At 40.6% G+C, this 21429-nt stretch overlaps 1 protein-coding gene across 3 annotated transcripts in view; it reads left to right on the top strand.

Moving 5' to 3' along the window:
* KHDRBS3 (KH RNA binding domain containing, signal transduction associated 3) overlaps window positions 1-21429 on the top strand; it is a 257176-nt gene that overhangs the window by 198196 nt on the left and 37551 nt on the right. For 2 of the 3 annotated variants that reach the window (XM_078686713.1, XM_078686712.1), the window contains 3 exons: window positions 18244-18302; window positions 19714-20825; window positions 21253-21306. In XM_078686713.1, the coding sequence (XP_078542839.1) occupies window positions 18244-18302; window positions 19714-19805 (151 nt within the window). In that variant the 3' untranslated portion in view covers window positions 19806-20825; window positions 21253-21306. The remainder of the gene's footprint in view (window positions 1-18243; window positions 18303-19713; window positions 20826-21252; window positions 21307-21429) is intronic. The other variant, XM_078686711.1, reaches the window with a different exon arrangement.

Raw genomic sequence — 21429 nt, 5'->3', positions numbered from 1 at the left:
CTGAATGAGACCTTTGCAACAGTGCCTTGAAGATCAGTGGTCCCAAATGGAAGGGCAATTGGGAGCACAAACTCTATCCCACCACACAAGCCAGACAATCACTGATGATGATGATGTATTTCGAAATAAAATGGGTAGCAAAGAAAGCTCATGAAAATATAAAGGCTGAAGGCAACAACAGGTGAACTTTGCAGAGAAAAATGTATTTGTGTAATATAAGCAGCCCTGGAAACTGAAAAACCTGTGTGTATGTTTTAATCTTAAGTTCTGCGGAAAGGTTTACTTACACAAGGGGAAATAAAAGCAGAAGACTAGCAATAGTAATAAGGCGAGATGACTTGCTTATATGAGGCATAAGAAATCTCACCAAAGATGATTGATTAGTTGATTTGGGAAAAGTAGCTAATGTCAGGAGAGACGATCTAAAGAACAAAAACACACATACTAAAGTAAATTCAATCTGAAGTAAATTCACACCCACTGAAGTAAATTCACACCCACTGAAGTAAATTCACACCCACTGAAGTAAATTGACTAATTCTTGAAGGAGAGTGCAACATCTTTTCTATTTGTGTCAATGAATTGAGGAAATGTAGGCAGCTTGCATCGGATAACAAGGCGAAAACTATGCAGACATCTTTGTTCAGAATTTAAAAGTATGCAGCAAATTAGATGCTATTCAATATTTTTTGAAAGAAAAATAGGTCAGGCGGAATACGTAGGATATTATAGGCTGAGGGAGGTAGAGAACACAACAGAAATGAGTCATTTAGTTCATTAGTTGCCTTGGACTAGGATGTACATAAATGAGCAAAAGGAGTTGAATTCCCACCCCATAAAGGGGAACAGGCTTAACTGCTGCTATGGAGTGCTTTCTGAAGGCAATGGCATGAATAGGCACAGCAGGCAAACCTGATTTCTTTTTTTGACGTGGTGACTTAGGAAGGGAATCATTTGAAGCAATGCCAGGGTTGTTGTCGCAGGCTTCAGTAACGTTTCCTTTCCACTTGGACAAATCCAGGCTGAGCAGCCTTCCTATAGGAGCATGGGTCTTTAACTCGATTAGGGATTGCAGATTGGAAAAAGCGCCAGTCTCCTGTAGGGTAATAATCAGGACCCAACTGAATGTAAGAAACCTAAAAAATGCTGTAGCATTAATAACTTCATTTTGAGTAAATAAATTAAATGATCTAAATGGTAAAAAAATGCCTATTTTTTATGGTCATCTCCATCTTGACTGATGGTGCTGTTTTTTTGGCTGGGACACAGTAAACTAGGTCCCAGTGCATGTGCTCTGCCCCCAAAAACATGTCAAAATTTGTCAGATTCCTGATTGGCCCATTCAACTTACCTATAAGTCCATAGTATATGTTACAGATATTGTGCAGAGGGCCTGTAAGTTAAATGACTCTCGTGGACTGCATCACATTTTGTGCTCCCACTAAAGTGACAATGCAAAACGTGTCTCAGGCCTGCCCTTGCAGCCTGGTTGTGCAGTTTTAAAACAGCCATTTCAAAAGGCCAACATAAATACTTTGCAAGGCCTAAGCCTTTCTTTTTAGCACTTCATACTAGCACGACATAAATATTGTATATTACATATCATCAGTGCCATGCTCATACAACTAAATGAAATATAATAGAATCATCCCAAAAAGAAGTGAGAAACAATTGGATAAAATATAGGTTGCATTTTGAAGAACACATGTAACCATGATTCCTCTGAGTTTGAATATTTTCTCAGTAGGTTCAAAATGTTCAGAATCACAATTCAGAGACATTTTTCTTTTCTCTGTTCTTCAGTGCTTGTTTTTTTATGCAGCCTGACTGACACCTCTTATTCTCAATAGATAACACTTGCTACGAGTTTGTGTAGGCGCCGAAAATTGCACCAGCAGGAGAACGTTTCAAGAAGCTTGAGCTGTACACATGCAGCAGAAGGTGTCTAATCACACTTAAATGCAGTTATCTCCAAGAGCTTCCTGGATCCCAAGGTTCAATTAGTAGGATATGAAAAAAGATGAAAAAAAGATTAGCTACAAAGCATTTTGCTACTTGCTTTTACAGAGCGACATATTTCAATCCAGTCTTAGCATTAGCTGTGGACTTCCTTGCAATAAGTGCCCTCTTCTGCTGAAATCTGATTGGCTGGCCGTGGCAGTACATCTTCAAAGCCCTTCACAACACTTCATAATAAATCTGTTCTAAAGAGTTGTGCTTTGCAGTTCCTATTATCTCTTTCAGCTCTATCCTGTAGTCTTCATATGTGATAGACACAATTCATATGTAAGACATAACAGTGCAATGGCAAGCAACTGCTCATAAATCAATTCTCAGTGTCAGTTCACTATTTAATCTTCTTCCGAATGAATTAGATTTATCACTGAGGAATTCTGGAACAATGATAGTATGTGGACACAGAGTCCACCAGGGATATGTATTACATCATTTGGATTTAGAGCTGCCATCTGCTTAATAGCATTGAGATGACTACACAGGTACTTATGATCAGCCATTCATAGCAGTGACAGATGCTGCGGGGAATTAGCATGCCTCAGATAAAGCTTTGTTGCTCAGATTCATGTTATATTACAAAGGTTGCTGAACAGGATAGGTTTACCTGGGAATTGAGCATTCAAATTTGCCTGTTTTCCTTCATTTATTTTAGAGAAATTCAACAAAAGATTGGAAATATATTTAACTTTGTATGCTCTTTAAGCATATTTCATTTTGAAAAATACAGTTTACCAGATTTCTTTCTATAGCCATTCAAATGCCACATTTCCTTGATTGCCCTTTCACATGCCATCTAGCTAAATATTGTGCACTCGTTTTTGCACATAACCTGCCTCTGCTCTGTTCTTCTTCGTGACACTCTGAGCACCTCTGACCTTGACCTTGTTCTTTCCTGATTGTTTCCATTTGATTTATTGACTATACCTCTATCTACCCTTACTCACTCACTTCCTCGGTGAATTCATTATCACACTTATCCATCCTTACTCCAATCCAAACATACTCTCCAATCCTAATTTTCAAATATAAATCAATACTTTTCTCTTAGTCATTGAAGGACCTTACCCACACCGTGATTCATCATTTACTCTTCTTTGAAGGACAAAGGTCTTTAGGCAAATCTCTTAGGTTCGGCGCACATGTAATTTCTGTTAGGACTGGTATCTACAACATATTGGATACCTTGATGTCAACAGCGGTGACCATCCCAACCAGGGCTTAAATAGAGCGAACAATGGTTACATAGGCTTTACCACTCCTCCCTGTTATTCTTGATGGATTATTGTCTCAAAATGTGGTTACCTGGAGATGGGGTCAATGCCAACATTTGTAACACTCGCTCTGAAGATTTTTAGTGAGGCACCATTGTTTAAGGATATTATTTCAAAAACATGTGAAGTCTGCTGTCAGTGGGCATGTGCCTTGAACAGTCACAAGGCGCTTTCAATCCCATTCATTGGTTGCTAAAGAATTGTTCTTCTGGTCCCAGGATGATCCAATACAGGACTGTATAACTGAAATTAAACATTATGGCATCATGCTGCATAAATGTGGCCGCTCCTCAGGTCCCCTTTCCACATACAAGGAGCAGTACAATGAAATATTCTGTGTTAAATGATCCAAGAGTAATGCATGTTTGGGTTTTATTTTTATATACTTTTTATTCTAAAAAATAAGCATGGGTTCACCAGTTTTTAAGATGTGAGATGTACAAGATGGTAAAAAAATGAATTCTCAAAAACATTGAATGTGCTGTTTGGCACCGTGCTTAATCTAGTGATAATTGGTAATCCAATGCAACCAACATGTTGCCTCACTCCTATAGCGTTTAAAATAGGGCTCTAATCCCCTTAACCTGGAAAATACTCCAACCCAGGAACGGAGTACTTGAAACTCACTAATAGTTAGCGTTCTAGTGTTCCCATTTTATTCTTTATCAACAGATCCTCCAGCTCCCATGCGTCTGTTGTCTAGCCTGATTCCTGACCGGTCATTGCTCCAAAGAAAGGGAATTAATGGCATTTTGAAACTATGAGCAGTGAAATAACTGTGGGCTAAGAACAACTTCTTCTCTCCACCGAACGAACACGGGCTCACATCGGAGTTCACATGTAGGACTGGCATTGGAAAAAAATAAAAGGAAAGGTTAAGATTTTTTTCTGATGTCTAGTATCGTAGACTGATACTCTTTTTAAATGAAGAAAAATCCATACCAATCATGAAGACATATGAACATTAAATGCTGAATCTATATCCACAATTTCAATGGGACTCTGTAAACTCACTACATTTACAGAGCAGTATTTACTGAATACTTTACATGTTGCCCTTCAGACTTCTCCTTTAGGGCACCTTCAATGATATCATAAACACTGAATAGTCAGCTCACATGCCGGATTCTGAAGCATTTCTTTCAAATACATCTTTCTTGGAGTTCTGTTTTCACTTTACATTGGGAAGACCAAATCTTTGAGTACAACATTAAAAATTTGTGCAGCGTATGAAATAGCTATATTTGCCTATTTTCGTTTACATTTAGAAAAACTAAAATAATATTAAACAATAGATATGTTGCGAGAGAAGAGTAGATTTTCCTAACAACCTCATTCACAAACATTTTTCAGAGGAAATTGAGTTGGAGGAATAGGGCAATGCAGACATATAGGCTTCATCTATGTTAGCATGGATTACCGAAGTTAATGATTCTACTGTCTAGACATTGTGTTATTCTGATAGACTTTAAACAGAAGGCTCTTCATTGTAAAATTTTCACTGAGAGTGATAAATGTTAGAATAATTAATTTTGGTGCTGTGATAATATGCACTGTCCATCAAACGGGATATCATGTAGCAAGGACCCCAGGGGTGTCGTGGAGCATGAAACCAGTGTGCTAGTAGCTGACATGATTGTAACCAATCCAGTTAAAATAGGCAGAGACACTTCTCGTGGTGGCAGCAACATGGAAGAATGAGATGAGCGAGAGGAGTATAAAGTAGGAGGACGAGGGGCGGAAGAGAAAATAATCGATGGAGGTGGGGCATGTGGCCCCGAAATGTCACTGCTGGATCAGTCGACCCTACCAGGACGTGCGACTGATGGAGGAAGCAGAAGGAATGCCCCGACAGCAGGAGAGAAGACGAGGCCATGAGTTGGACCCTGGTTTCCATGAGAAGGAGATGGATTCGGAGATTACGGGGCGAGGTGTGCGGGATAAGGCTGACACGGCTCTCGGATAGGGCCGTGGCCTCAAGCAAGTACCGGCAAAGGAGTCCGGGTCTGAAATGGTTTTGGGCAGCAATATGAGAGCGGATGTTTGAGGGATGGCCTTGATTGATGCTACTCAAGAAAAGAGACCTTGAAGGTTTTTAGGTCGAGCAGACGTACTCTCAATGCGTGAGCATTGAGAGTGTCTGCTCGACAACTATTGTTGCCGCTTTTTAGGAATGTGGACACCATCTGACACGAGCGTTTCCCTTGCAGTTTTCACCGCGGGAGCGCCGTCTGCCCCGCGCATGCGCAGAGTAACTCGCAGCCATTTTTTTTTTTTTCAGACTTTCATATAGCGCGAACTAGACCCGAACCGAATCAGGTATCAGAGCGCTTTACATATAGGCAGCCCCCACCCCTCTGCATGCACGCACGCACACACAGGCGAGCGCATGCACACGCAGGCACACACATACAGGCACACGGCACACATACAGGCACACGGCACAGACACTCGCTCACACACACCCCCCTCCCCCACAGTCACACACACGCACTCCAAGACACACGCATGCACGCACACACATACACAGCCCGCCCGCCCCCCCACCCGCACTCGCGCGCGTGCGCACATGTCCCCTCCCCCCCTCACACCCCACTCACCGAGTTCTTTTCGTGTGTCCCTCTCTCCTTCAGCAGGCAGCGGGTCATCCTCAGCAGCAGGCGGGGCTCTCCACGAGCACGGGAGCCCCGCTAGCTGACACGCAAATCTTCCGGCAATCTTCCGGCTGACGGGCACAGGAGCGCGGGGTAGGCTTCCGTCTGCTCCCTGTCTTTTTGCGGCCCCGCCCCCGTCCCAACACAGGTTGCCTGGCTTCCTGTACAAGCCGGGCTGCGGCGGTGAGTTTTTATTGTACTTGTTTGTTTTGAGAATCTGGTCACCCTATTCCAATGCTTCCATTTTTAGCCCTAACGCTTGAAAAGCTGCATTATTACCTTTGCAGCATATCGGCACCCCAGCCTGTGGTCCTCTGTTTTCAGAAAGAGACTGGCATTTAGAAAATGAAAGCGTTACAATCTGCTACTTAAAATGCGGTTTGTCAAATGAACGCATTTTAGCCAGAACTGGATTTTGCATAATTTAAAACGACGATTGACCAGAGATTTATTTCGAAGCCATGGCATATGAGTTATTCCAAGATTAATGCATACTTTATTGTGAAGTAGCGCTTCATCATACAAAAGGCAGCCTCTTCAAAGCCTCCGACAATGTAACTGGCTGTTTCAGACCTGTAATTCTTTCAGAATCACTGATCAGATTGAAACTGACTCTCTTTAACACTCAGCGTGTTTTCGCCAAAGTAAGGAAAGCGCACTCTCTTCTGCGGCAGCCCTCGTGGTTTTCTGGAGGTGATATTGTTACTCACTGCATACCAGTCGCTTGACTCTGTGACAAACCCATCCTAGCCTTTCTGGTATGAGCCTGCCGCACTCTCGGCCGAGGTTTGACAATTGTTCATTTAAATTACTCTTTTGAGTATAAATGAGGCCAATATTAACACAAAAGTCGAGTGCATAAAGTGATACATAAACGACAATGCATTACTTCTCCACGTTATTCCCTGGATAGTGCTAAATGTTTTAAAGTACACCGTATTATTGTTTCAATTCTGCAACTCTACATTACCTCATATTCTAAAAGTACAACCGAGGTCAGATCTAAGTCGGTGATAGGTGGATTAACGAACACCTTGAGCAAGTGGGATGAGTGCCACTTGACCCCTGTGATTGGTAACTTTTTGTTGTCTAGTCGGTAAATAATTATTTTTTAAAGGGAATTTGCTAGAGCACTATCATTTCTAGCTGGTGGCATCCGTAGGCGTCCCAGCTGAGTTAAATGGCAGATACAGGTGTCTTTAAAGCCCCCTTGAACTTGACATGTTCATTCATTCTCTTTTTCATAGGAAGAGTTTCAGGCCATAGTAGTTAAGAGGGGACCTTTTTACCACCGGAATATTGCAGGAATTTGTAAGCATTGATTAAAGACGGGGCATTCTGTTGTGATTGCACTATGAGCATTTCTGTCCCATTTGTGGAGTGTGAATTAAGCTGGCAATACAATTGTTTTCGAAGTAACTCTTCCTGCAGGGTGCTGCCAGTGAAGGTAGAGTAGTACACAGGAGGTATCATCTCGTCTTTTCAGACAAGTAGTTTTTGCTAACCGTTTTCGTGCACTACCCCCAGTACATACAGTAATTTGTGAGTTTCACTTTAGTTCTCTTTGTAGTCTGCTCTTGGCAGGAATTGAGGAAACATGTAGAAAACATTTGAGAATAATTATTTTTGATTTATTTAAAAAGGGGAAACTCCTGATCTAGTAATATACAATAGGTGTGGCATTCACAAGTTACCACGTATAACTTCTTGATTCTTTCTTATTGGGATTAGACTTTTTTTGCAATGATGCACATCAGACGTGTTTGAACCAGTCAGAAAAGAGAGCACCCTAAATATTAAGAATCCAGGTTCTATTTGGGTGAAATTTTAAAATGTTTGGTCTCATCCCTCTGCCAGTGGCCTCACTGTATCTATCTATCGCCCTCCCTCTATCTATCGCCCTCACCCTATCTATCGCCCTCACTCTATCTGTTTATCTATCTATCGCCCTCACTCTATCTGTCTATCTATTGCACTCACTCTATCTAACTATCGCCCTCACTCTATCTATCGCCCTCACTCTATCTATCTATCACCCTCACTCTATCTATCTATCGCCCTCACTCTATCTATCTATCGCCCTCACTCTATCTGTCTATCTATCTATCGCCCTCACTCAATCTGTCTATCTATCTATCACCCTCACTCTATCTGTCTATCTATCTATCGCCCTCACTCTATCTGTCCATCTATTGTACTCATTCTATCTATCGCCCTCACTCTATTTATCGCCCTCACTCTATCTGTCTATCTATCTATCGCCCTCACTCTATCTATCTATCACCCTCACTGTATCTATCTATCGCCCTCACTCTATCTATCGCCCTCACTCTATCTACCGCCCTCACTCTATCTGTCTATCTATCTATTGCCCTCACTCTATCTATCGCCCTCACTCTATCTATCTATAGCCCTCCCTCTATCTGTCGCCCTCACTCTATCTTTCTATCGCACTCACTCTATCTATCGCATCACCACAGCATCACTCAGCTCCACCACAGAATCACTCAGGGGCACCACAAAATCACTATGCGCTACCACAGCATCACTGAATGCCACAGCATCACTCGTCGCCACCACATTACTCAGCGCCACCACAGCATCAATCTGTGCAACCATTCAATAACTACTGGTTCAAATATGTTCTCTCAATGTTTCAAGCTTTATTACAAATGTCACAAAAATATGTTAATATTTCACTTCTGTTCTTGGATTTTTGTCGCAATAAAATACACTGAACATAATCTTCACATAAGTTATTTACAAAAGTTAAAGCTATTGCCATTATACATTACAGTAACTTTTATTTAAGTATTAATTATTTAAAAAAATTAAAAGCCATTGTTATTTGTAATATCAATACATCTAAGTCACGTAAATACAACACATATTGCATTACAAATGCTAAAGGTGTCACATTTGTGAAAGTTAAAACTATTGGCATTGTAAATAAATAAGCTATTAATTTCGCTATTTTCAAAACCAACACATAAATAAAATATTTGTCATTTACAATACCAATAGTTCAAACTTTCCTAATGCGAGACCTATTGCATTGCAAATGCTTGTTTCTTCTGTCGGTCTTTTTTGTATTTCCTCAAAGCCCCATTATATACTATTCACCTTACAGGCAACACTGCTGTACAAACCATTGTGCACAAGGTGATTATAACCACGGGATTGTGTGGACAGTCCTTATATTGCAGATGCAATCCACATTAGTCACGTTGTAGTGCGAGGTTAAAGTCTGAAACTGGGACACAAGAGTCTGAATACTAAGGACTATGTCTTTCTATCCCCGAGGCATATCCAGCCGATCCTACACGAGGAAGACCCTCAACGGATAAGAGTAGGAAGAAGAAGGAGATCCCGGCGGATGATAGTTAGACCTTATTGGAACCATACAAAATGCCCTCTAAATAGAAATCTCGCTACCTATATAGTTGTCTATGTTGTGGCCTAGACTATAGAGTGACTACAGCAGATATACCACCTTCATCCTCTCTTCTTCCTTATCCACATCCATCATGAGAGCCATAAAACAGAGCTAATCCTCCCGGGTAATAGCCCCACTTACTGGGGCCCGCAGTTCTGGCCGATGGAGCTTGGCTCCCCGCCTGTCCCGGCTAAATCAGCTAAGAGCCTCGGGGTCGTCATAGACACAGAGCTCTCCCTTAAGCCTCAGGTGGGTGCTGTTGTATCATCTTGCATGTTCCAGCTCAGAAAAGTCGGGAAAGTCTCCCATCTCCTTACATCTGAGGCCCTGATTCAAGCCCTGATTGCCCTGGTGCTCTCCCGCCTGGATTTCTCCAACTCTCTGTACCATGGCCTACCCAAATATCTTCTCCATAGGCTCCAAATTGTACAGAACCAGGCGGCCAGACTGGCTTATAAAATCCCGAAATGGCAGTCGGCGAAACCACTACTTCGCAAACTCCACTGGCTGCCGGTCGAACAGAGGGCTGCGTTGAAGATCGGCTGCCTCACATTCAAGGCTGTGTTTGGAACTTCCCCTGCCTTCCTCAAATCCTTGGTCATCCCTTACTGTCCGGCACGCAACTTACGGTCATCTCATCACCATCTCCTAGCTGCCCCCCAATTAAGCTAAAAAAATTTGGCGGCTGCAGATTTGCCCACTTGGCTCCCAAATCCTGGAACCCGCTGCCTCTTACGCTCAAAAATTCTAATTCTCTTCTGGAATTCAGAAAATCCCTGAAAACCAGTCTTTTCACACAGTCTGGCTAGTTCCCCCTCTGTTTACATCTCTCAGCACCCAATCAGCGCCAGGAAACGTATGGTGACAGAGCGCTATACAAAACCCTATTAAGATAAGATAAGATAAGATAAGATAAGGAAGTTCAACCTCCACATAAGCATAGATTTGAGAACCCGGTCTCCTGCGATGCTGCTTCCTCCTACACTCCTACAGATTTAAGTGGCTCTCCATCATGAGTCTCGCCAGTTGATGTCATCCAGCTTTTCAAGATGTGTTAACTAGAGAAGCATGTAAGCAGACCTTCCCGTTTGAGGCTTCTCACATGGCCGTGTTGGTAATAATAGAGATTTTTCAACCGAGAGCAACACCTAGACTTCTGCTACCATTTGTACCAAGACTCCTTTAAAAAGTGAAGGAGAACGTTACGCTGATAAAGAACTGCAGGCTCAGAGTGCTGGACTCTGCTTGGGGAGCTTTTCTACAGCTACTTAGATTTTTACGTAGCCAAATATAGTTACTGACGTTATTGCCTAGATTCCGATACTAGAGCAGATTCTAATGTAAGTAGTAGGGTAGTAAGACTTCATTTAGAAACCCTTCATCTAAGCCTCCCCCTAAACAGTTGATGGTACTAGACTTGTTTTCCCCTTTTTTCTCCTGTGGTTTTTCGTGGTTATGCCAACTACTTTGTTCTAATGGTTATGACTATCACTGTACTACAGAAGACATAGTTACTTGTAGTCCTGGAGGGAAGGTAGCTGGATGAAAATTGTACCCATAAGCATTGATTTTTAGAAGTCGCATTTTCTTTGTGAATCAGCCACAATGAAGTGCATCAAACACCATGCTGGAATATGAAAGCGTTGTATAGGCGGGATTATTATTCTTCATACTAATTCTAAGAATAAAATTGCAACTGTTTGTTTGACATACGTGGGTTAATTCTAAAGTCAATTCCTTGAAACAGTCTGTATAATTGCTTATTAGACAATTGATGGCACTGTACTGAGTAGAAGAGCAAACTGTGCAGAAGCTCTTTGCTATGGGCTGATTATGGCTCAGCTGTTGTTGGCCACTAAGCTTGACGACAGTGCTACCACAAATAACAAAGCAACTGTTATATAAGGTGACAGAAAATGTCAGTTGCAGTTTGAATCTTGTCAAAACTGAATCTCGCTTAGCAGTGACCCCATTTTCAGAAGGAACGCAGCTTGCTGTCATACCCAAGTACTTACCTTGTCAAGGTGACCTGCATCTAAGTCTCCCACAGACCCTGGAGAAGTGTTAGACCTCGAAGTAGGATAGACTGGGCACATTTTCATTTCCCCGCAAGTACAACCATTAGCACATCGCACTGTTTATTTCTCTAAAAAAATATTTTATTAGTTTTTCAATCTATTATATTCAGCAAGACATACAATAAACTGCATCCGCTGTTGTAACACTATAATGGTAAAGGCATTGTGCAACAATCCCTACAGGTCACTGTAGGTTCCATCCAATCATTTCAGATAACATTTCTAATGCTCAATCCCTCATATTCAGTTGAATCAGTTTTTCCATTCAGGGCATTATAAGGCCTATTATCGATGAGCATCTGCTCCTGCCATCATCTGGACAAACTTCAAGGTTAACCAACAAAGTAAAGTAACCCAAACAATATCGAGTGGCTTCCCTGTGTGAGCAAAAGTACATCATTGCATTCCACGATACATAATACTAACATATATTCCTTCCCTGAGGACTAGTTATTATCCTAGTACAGTGGTCTTCAAACTGTTCAATGGCGAACCTCCTTCCCCGTGGCCCCCCTCAGACTCTTTCACAATTATTCTAATAAATTGTCAATGTTTAACTATTTCTAGACTTATTTAAACTTTGCAATTAAGTTCTGTTACCGGTTTAAAAATGCAATCAAATACATGATTGCCAAACATACTTCTGGGAAGGCAGGTCTTAATACTGTGTAAAAGTATCATCAGTGTGATTATTAGAAATGGGGGTAGCGGTTTTGAAGCATATTTTGAGTCTCTCCCCTTTTGATAGATACTCCCAGCTAAGATATTAATGACAAAAGAAGTTAGTGATGGCCCACCTTACAGAGCGGCAAACTGCCGCTCATTGTTTCCGCTTTAAACAAAGCACTGTTATCAGCATAATGCTTCTTTAAGCTTGAGGCCCCCTGTTGAGGGGGGGGGGGCGTATGAAGACCCCCTGCACTAGTTGGAACTCCTGTACCTAGAACTAGAACTGGGAGTTTGGAATGTATTCAGGAGAGTGCCTTGTGATTCACAAAATCTCAGTGAATGGCCTTCTTATCATTCATTGAGGGGGATAGGAGCTGTGAGCGTTTTGTGAAGTGAGCTTTGTTTCCCTTACCTTGCTTGTTCTATCTTATTGTTGTCATGATCACTTCCCAACCCCTCTTCACATAGCTCATTAGCAGCACACATTTCTATTCTACCCATTTTTTAAACTCATTTTCCCAACAGGTAATGCTAGGTCCAGCAACCTTTTTTCCATCTTATTGTTATTGGGTGTTGAGCCAGCACCAGGGCTAGCTCTATAAACGTACTTTTCACTGTATTTTTCTAGCAAGGGGGAAACATACACAGTACAAAGTTATCAGGCTGAAGTATGACTTGTCTACTTGTGGCTCTTGAAACATATCTTGTTACTTCATGTCATAATAGAGCAAAGTTGGACCAGGACCAAACTATAGGGAATAAAACAGCTCGTTCCTCTTTCCATCTAGGGCACATGGGCACTTGCAAAATGTCTATTGGTTTGCTGAGGTAATATAGGTTCTGTGTATGTAATAGAACTGAATCAGTTTGAGTTGGGCATTCTGAGATAAATATTTCTAAGGATGCACGTCCACTCTCCGTAACTAATCGACCTACCTAGGTCCTCTGCCCAGCTCTCTCTTAATCCATCTGTTATGATTTTGGCTTGGCTAACTTGTGCTTAGTACAACTGGGTGATTGTTTCCTGTTTACCCTCCATGGTGTGCATCAGGTTCTGGCTTTGATGTTTGATCATTTCATTATTTCCTACTTTCCATGTATGTTTCAAAACTGCCACCTCTGATTGTTGACAAATCAAGTTCCCCGAGGGTATTTCAGATGTGTCCATCAATTATAGAAGCTCCAATTTTATGCTCCTTCTATTTGGGTCCTCTATTGTCTGTATGCCTTTATCATGCCATGCCCATTTTCCCTTCTGACAGTGCCTATTTAGCAAGGCCTACAGGGCCTCAATTGGAAGGTCTTGGGCATAGGGTTCTTGTGTATGTGCATTTAGGAGATCTCTTGTCCAGCAGTGTTCCATCACCTTCATATAGCCTGTTGCTGTCCCAAGTTCAAGTTCAAGTTCAGAAATGTGTATAGCGCACTACTCACCCAGAGGTTCTCAAGGCGCTTGAGGGGGGAGGGGGGTGCTTTACTTTTCGAATATCCAAGTTTTTAGTTGCTTTCTGAAGGAGAGGTGGTTCTGTGTAAGGAAGAGGTGGGTGGGGAGAGAATTCCAGGTTTTGGCCGCTAAGTAGGAGAAGGATCTTCCCCCCATGGTGGATCTATGGATGCGCGGAATTTCGGCGAGGGCTTGATTGGACGATCGTAGTTGGCGGGTGGGGGTGTAGAAGGACAGTCGTGTGTTGAGGCATTCGGGTCCTAGGTCGTAGAGGGCTTTGTGTGCGTGGGTGAAGAGACGGAAAGTTATTCTCTAGTTGACGGGGAGCCAGTGGAGGTCTTTCAGGTGACCGGAAATGTGAGCTTGACGAGGGATGTCCAGTATGAGTCGTTTTGGATGTGTTGGAGTTTTTTGTGTAATTTGGCTGTGGTTCCGGCGTAAAGGGTATTTCCGTAATCCAGTCGGCTTGTGACCAGTGCGTGGGTGACTGTCTTTCTTGTTTCGGTGGGGATCCAACAGAAGATTTTTTTGAGCATGCGAAGGATGTTGAAGCATGATGATGAGACGGCGTTGACTTGTCTGGTCATCGAGAGGGAGGAGTCCAGGATGAAGCCCAGGTTACGTGCGTGATCCGTAGGTATGGGTGCTGTTCCCAGGGCCGGTGGCCACCATGAGTCGTCCCAGGCAGAGGGGGATGACCCTAAGATGAGGACTTCCGTTTTGTCCGAGTTTAGTTTTAAACGGCTGTTCTTCATCCATTCGGCTACTTCTTTCATTCCTTTGTGTAAGTTTGTTTTGGCGGTGTTTGGGTCTTTGGTGAGGGAGAGGATCAGCTGGGTGTCGTCTGCGTAGGAGATGATGTTGAGGTTGTGTTGGCGCGCGATGGATGCGAGGGGACTCATGTAAACGTTGAAGAGGGTGGGACTGAGTGATGATCCTTGTGGTACGCCGCAGATGACTTCGGTGGCCTCTGATTTGAATGGGGGGAGGCGGACTCTCTGGGTTCTTCCGGCGAGGAACGAGATGATCCAGTCAAGTGCTTTTCCTTGTATTCCGACGTTGTTGAGGCGTTGTATAAGGGTGTTGTGACAGACTGTATCGAATGCGGCGGAGAGGTCCCTGTCTGGGCCACAGAAAAACTGTTGTTAATTGTTGAAGTGTGGGCTCATGGCCCATCTTGTCACAACAATTCTTTCTACCATTAATCTCAGGAATCATTGCATTTGAGCAGCTAGGTAACACACTTGCATATCTGGGGCTGCTATTCTCCCCTCCATGGTAGAAAGCTGCGGCTTGTCCAGTGCTACCCTATTTCTGCCTGTTGCCCATACCAAGTCTGTGAGTATGATATCCACTTCCCTAAACCCCCTTCTGGGTATGATAATGGTTATAGGCTAAATAAATAAAGCAGTTGAAGAAGAGGTCCAGTTTTGCTACAAAAATTCATCCAGCCATCAATATTGGCAGTGTCCTCCAGAACTGTATGTTTTTTTCAATTTTGCAATTGACACATTTACGTTTCCTTCCAACAAATCACTTTCAGTTCAGTATGGCTCCATTCCCAGATATGTACTAGTTGTCAGTTCCCATTATAGACTTACAAGTTTCAGAGGTATAGTTTCAATCTCTTTAGGTTGGCGAACTAAAAATGTGCTTAGTTTAATCAAATTTACTCTGATCTACCAAAAGGCAGTATTTTCAGTCTTACAACTGCATTTATATCTCATAGGAATAACAGCATTTCATCAGCATACAAGGAGATGTACTAAGTGCCACTGAATCCTGTAATACCCCTAAGCAATGTTACCTACCGGGCTCTGGTGGCTAATGGTTCGATGGCTATTGTAAATAGGAGGGGAGACAGCCAGCACCACATTTCACCCCTTCTCTACCTCAAACAAATTCGATATGACCGTGCCAATACCAATATGGGCTGTAGGGTGTGTGTATAAAATGTTTTCCTTTTCTTAAAGCCTTCTCTTAGCCCCATTTTATAATCTCAACTCAGAGGTTTGAAGGCTTTTTCTGTATTTACCAATATTATCAGGGGATTTGAAACGGTGTTGTTTGGGTGGACCAGTATATCTACAGCCCTTGTGATTGCCACAGCAGTACTTTTCCCAGGTATAAAGCCATTCTGAGCCATAAGGCTCAACATCTTCATGTAAGATAATAGCCTAGTTGCTAACTCCCTACTCAGTATCTTATAATCAATATTGAGTATTGACAGTGGACTATACACTGGGACTTCCTCCTTTGTTTGTGTAAGGCAACTACCAGAGCCTCTTTAGTGAGGTAGGGTAGGTGCACACACTCCCCTCATACTATTAAACATTTCCACCAGGATGAGGCCAACTGAGTAAAGTATGCACTGTAAAATTAAACTGGCAAGCTCCTCTTTATGTATACCTGAATCCAATACTGGTTATTCATATTATTAAGCCCCCCCACCATTCCAGGGGAGTAACTTAATCGTCAGTGATTCATGTCCCATATCTGAAAAATTCCAAGGAGACAAATTCAATGGGTAACAGTAGCAACCAGCTGGATGCTCCAGGTTAGTGAATGGTATCCCAATTACAATTCCACACTAAGTTTATCAATTGGCAGTAATGGTTTCTCCTTCACCACCCACACCAATATAACATAGAACCACCATAACAAACCCAGGTCCTTCTTCCCCAAACAGGTAGGTAGCAACCCCCAATCCAAACCAAGATGAGCAATGTAATAACAATAATAATCCCTGCTCCTGTCGCACTTCTTACAAATTGCTAAGTCATTACTCAAAAAATTTAAGGGGGAATAAGAGGGGTTTATGTATGAACATACAGCTCTCCGGCTGACCACTCAGCCCTCCAATATTTGCACAAAAGTATAATGCCAACATTGCTTGACAGCATCTTTCCCTGTCTCCGTGTATGGAGTAGGTTTTCTAATTTTGTAATCCACCTTGACTCCTACATAAATTAGTCTGCCATATTTGGGATGATCCTGGGCATTCACACTTACTCTGGTTCAGGTCACCAAAGGGTCTAAGTCTGAAATTGTGCCTCTCTTAGGGAATTGATTTTTTGTCTTTTCAGGTAAAGTTGGTTTAAGGCCGACCAGCACAACTGGCTTATGTTATGTTATAAAGAGCTTGTATCGCTCACTAATACTCTAGAGTGTCCTGGCGCGGGACATCTCTACCTGAGCCTGAAGTTGAGATGGGTGCTTGAGATAAGACTTTTTCCTGCTCCATTTCTGTTGATACAGAATCTGAATTTCTGTGGCTTTTTTCTTTGGTTGCATCTTCATTGTGTTGTCCAGTTCTCCTGAGGATCTGTGAAGAACCTGGAACCAAAAGCTGTCCGAATTTTCATTTTAACTGGAGACAGAAATCAATACTACATTCCGATTTACCTCAGTGTGAATTTCAGTTCAATGAAGTAGGCACTTTGTAGCTGCACAGCCGGTGTACAGTACAGTAATAACAGTACTTTGTTGTTGGCCACAACTTTGGGCCTTTTTCTCATGATTGATGTAATATGTATTCCTATTCTCTCAAATGGACAAGTCTAGTAATCACAGATCTGGGAGATGCTGCAGGAGGCGGTGCTATTTCGATAACCCTGTGCACTCTCCTCAGGTCAAGAAAGGCCTACAGCCCCTAGGGTCTACCACTTGTTTCAGCCATGCCCCTAGAAATGTGACCATGCCTTTCCCTTCACTACTTTCAGGTAGGCCCACAACTTTAATATTATTATGACAGGCTAACTCCACGATCTATATTCCACATTCCAGATTATTTTGGCCATATATTTCATCTGCTTAAGAAAGTCCTTGGTGGCATACTTAAGCTCTGCCATTGCCTGTTCTGTTGTTATAATAAGCTCTGTCATCTTCCGGTGGGCATGTCAAAGGAGCCCCAGATCCACCACCACAGTATCTATTTTGGGTTTCAGTGTGTCCCTACTAATTGAAATTGCTGCCAGAGTAGTGTCCAATTTATCAGGGTTTCCCATGTTGCCTGGCTGATCAGAGTGAGATGTCAGGGTGTCAGTAGGTGTGTTCCCTTAGCATATTGCACTGCGTGTACTTGGTTAGAATACTGTGACTGACTCACAAACCTGTTTTCCATTAGTATGTATAACTTATGGATAGTCAAGTATAAAGTAAAAAGTTACTATCATTTACAGAAAAACCTATATGAATTGAGCTCACTCTGCTTTGTGCAAGATTTCGCTATCTCTAATGTACAGAGGTCAAAATAAAAATTGAATTCAACTGCAATGCACTTCCACAATTAAGCATTAAAGTGTCGTTGAGCACACAGCAAGATGACATTCCAACATCTTCTGGCTACAGGTCTATCGTCACCCATATTGCTTTCTAATGCCATGGTCACAGTTGGTCTACTATGTCATATAATGAGCACAGAAGCATGAAATGCATGGTTATAGCAATAGAGTGCTAGTTCAAAACCTTACAAATGATGCTCATCTATTTTGACCTATGTTACAATATTTTTCCTTCATAGAATATTTACCTTGTAATTTAGTTCAGTACAGAATGCCACTTCATATTCTGTACTGTGTATCTTTTAAAATGTAACAAGTGCACATTCAAAGTATTGTTGCTTAATGCAGGATGTATGACCTTAATCTTTGATAATTCCTTTTTCTAATTTCAGTTTACCTGAGTATTATGATTATCCACATGGCGCTAGTGATGACTCCTATGATTCATATGGTGAGTCACAAAAGGAGACTGAATTATTACATTTTGTTTTAGCATTAGTATTAGGATGTACCTTAAGTTATGTTTCTAACTTTAGGTTTCATGAGTGATGCATGAGTAAATAGCGCATATAGTGATGCCATGGTTACTCCTCTTATTTCTGTGTTTTTTTTTAATTTATGACATATTCTTCTCAATGTTGCTCTTCATCTAATGGTAGAGTTTTCATTCTCTGGAGGATATTCCTTCCTTAAACTGTTGGGAGGTAAAGAGGACGGAAAACGACTTATTCCGCTTAGATATTACATTTAGAAACATATGATCTGTAAATCATTATGTAATTTTATTTATGTGGTCAAAAAGAGCTGACTCCTTTACAGATCCCATTGGGCTATCAATTCCTTCTTCGACAAATTATCCCCATTTGCTTTAAATTCACTAGATCATTTTAATAGGAACGTGCCAAATGCAAGCTCAGAGTCCATGTTGTTAACAGGGCATAATATTTTATATGAAATTCTCATATGTTATCATTGTTAATATTAATTACAAATGAATGTGGATTCTGGATGTCAGTAACAATTTTAGCTGCTGGTGTCACACGTGTAACTTATAATGGAAAGAGCAGCAAGTGGGAATGGCAGGCTATTCCAAATAGAGCAATTTTGCTGCACATTGGTGATTAATATTAGAAAATGTTGCTGTCGTGCAGGACATAACTCTCTAAAACTCTTTGTTTAGTGCAATATATCTATGTTAAATGGACACTTTATCCAACGAAATGTTACTTTCTCAATATGGACAGGGCAACAATAATCAAACACACTTTCACTCACTAAGAGATGCACCAAAACATGAAGGTTTTGGTCTATTATAAAGGTGTTATTCACTCCAAGATTAAATTAGATTAACTAGAAGTTGCTTACACTTTCCGGTTAGTACTGTCATATACTGACAAAGGCAAATCCCTCAAGTTGATAAAACTAATTGACCATGTTATTCACATTGTGGGTATGCTCTAGCTTTAAGCAAAAGTGGCAATTACATAAAAGAATGACAGTCATTTAAATCATTATTGACGAATAATTCAACAACATTATATTTTATGATATATTCTTTCTGAAATGAACAAGAACATATTATATTGTGTTTTTTGTAAACTTGAAGACATTATTGAAGTTTTACATCATTATATCCAGCTATATAAATATGTCAATTACTGATTGAAATTCTGTACACATATATACCATTTAAGTGAACCTGCAGTAAAGCTAAACGTTATCAAGGAAGATGTGTGTGCCCAAGATGGTTCCATAAATGTAGTGGGATTCTTGCTATTTTAAGCTGTGCAAAATGACATATTTGCTATGCATTCATTTCCCATAATCACATAAATATAATTAGAGCTATTTTCCTTAAATAGGACAAGAAGAATGGACTAACTCTCGGCACAAGGCGCTGTCAGCAAGGACAACAAAGGGAACCTACAGAGAACAACCCTATACCAGATACTGATTGTACTGTCAGATGTTGTGAAATATCCAATCTCCTCCAGTCCTGTATACTGTTCAAAGTAATTTTTCTAAGAACAATCCCTTTTTATTAAAACACAGTGCGTAAATCTGAATGGATGGACTCAACCTAAACTTTTTTTTGTTGAAAGCACAAATTGAAGAGCAAGACTTGTAAACCAACGAACTTTGCTATTTCCGGTCTGCATTTGAAGAATAGGCGATCAAAAGAAGACCATCAAAATAACCTTTCTTTAACTAGTGTTAAAAAACTAGATCTACTAAATATGTTAATCCATTATTTTAATATGAGCGTAACCTTTTATTTTAAAGGTTTTGAACAGAATTTAGTTCTCTTTAGCTTTATCTCTTAACCATTTGCTAGCTTTCTCTTGTAAACCTGAGTAAAATGAGAGAAATTACAGATGCAAATAATGTGGTATTCTTTTGTAACTTGAGTCTTGAAATGTTTTGTAGTGTTAAGCAAAGTCTAGTCTTGCTTGATACTAAATAAACTTTTGAAAGAAAACCAATGTGTGAGACAGTACTTTTATGCTTCATTTTAAAAACGTTTTAAATAGTAGTAATCAGGGACACCTATTATAACAATGATCTTCATAAATGACTCACATAAACACTGGACAATTTCTAAAAATTGGTATAAACTTAAATATACGTTCACATGCTCACCGTAAATTAAAATGCTTTTTAAAGTTTCCAAAGTGTAATGGTTCTGCTTGAATGCCACGCTAAACGTATGCAATTAAAAATATTGTTTAAAATTGTTTTAAAATAGTTAATGGATTTTATGAAAAGATGTTCCTAGTATTCATCTTGTTCAGCATTTCTTCACTAGTGCAACTTTGGAATTTTTATGAGAATTTTGGTACCTAAATGAACACCTCGCTCCGTGCTGGAAGCAATTAACACAAAGCTTTTAAAGACATTCTGAATTGACTTAATGAGATCGCTTTCATCAGAGGCTGAGGATGTGTAACCCTTAAAACGACCTTCATTTGCAAAGGTAAATAAAGAAAATTAGATTTTAATCTCACTTAATTTATCTTTAATATACCAACTAAAAGCAGGGACTTTTTAAGGTAGAAAGTGTAATTTTAGTAATTCATAAGGCTTTAAGACCACTTAAATTTTAATTTTAAAATTTTAACTGTGATAATCATCTAAAAAGCCTTCGTTAAGTCACTTTAATTTGGTCAAATACTTCCCTTTTAAACACCCTGTAAACCCACATAACTAGCAATTTGTAAATATCCTGTTTTTTCAATAAAGTTTAGTAACTAATATCTGCTTTCATGTTACTAGTTTTAGCAAAAGAGATTCTTCTTTGGTCATTTAGCTTAAATGTTTAGTCGGTGTTGACAGTTTAAGAACTTTAAATCTGTATATGTGTAATCCTTTGCACATCATAACAGCTTATTTTCTTTTGGCAGAATGCACTATATATCTGAGGAAAAAGAACATTGAACCAAATGGAGCTTTCGAAGGTATATGTCACTTTCTGTATATAGAAATAGAGTGTAATACAACCTTAACAAACAAAAGAGTTTCATCACGTGGATTTATGAGTAATATCCATTAATGGAAATAACTTCATTGCTCCATTACTA

This window comes from Lissotriton helveticus, chromosome 4_1 (assembly GCF_964261635.1).
Source record: "Lissotriton helveticus chromosome 4_1, aLisHel1.1, whole genome shotgun sequence".
Taxonomy (NCBI): domain Eukaryota; kingdom Metazoa; phylum Chordata; class Amphibia; order Caudata; family Salamandridae; genus Lissotriton; species Lissotriton helveticus.
The sequence above is the reverse complement of the archived record's forward strand: the minus strand, read 5'-3'. Positions and strand labels throughout refer to the sequence as shown.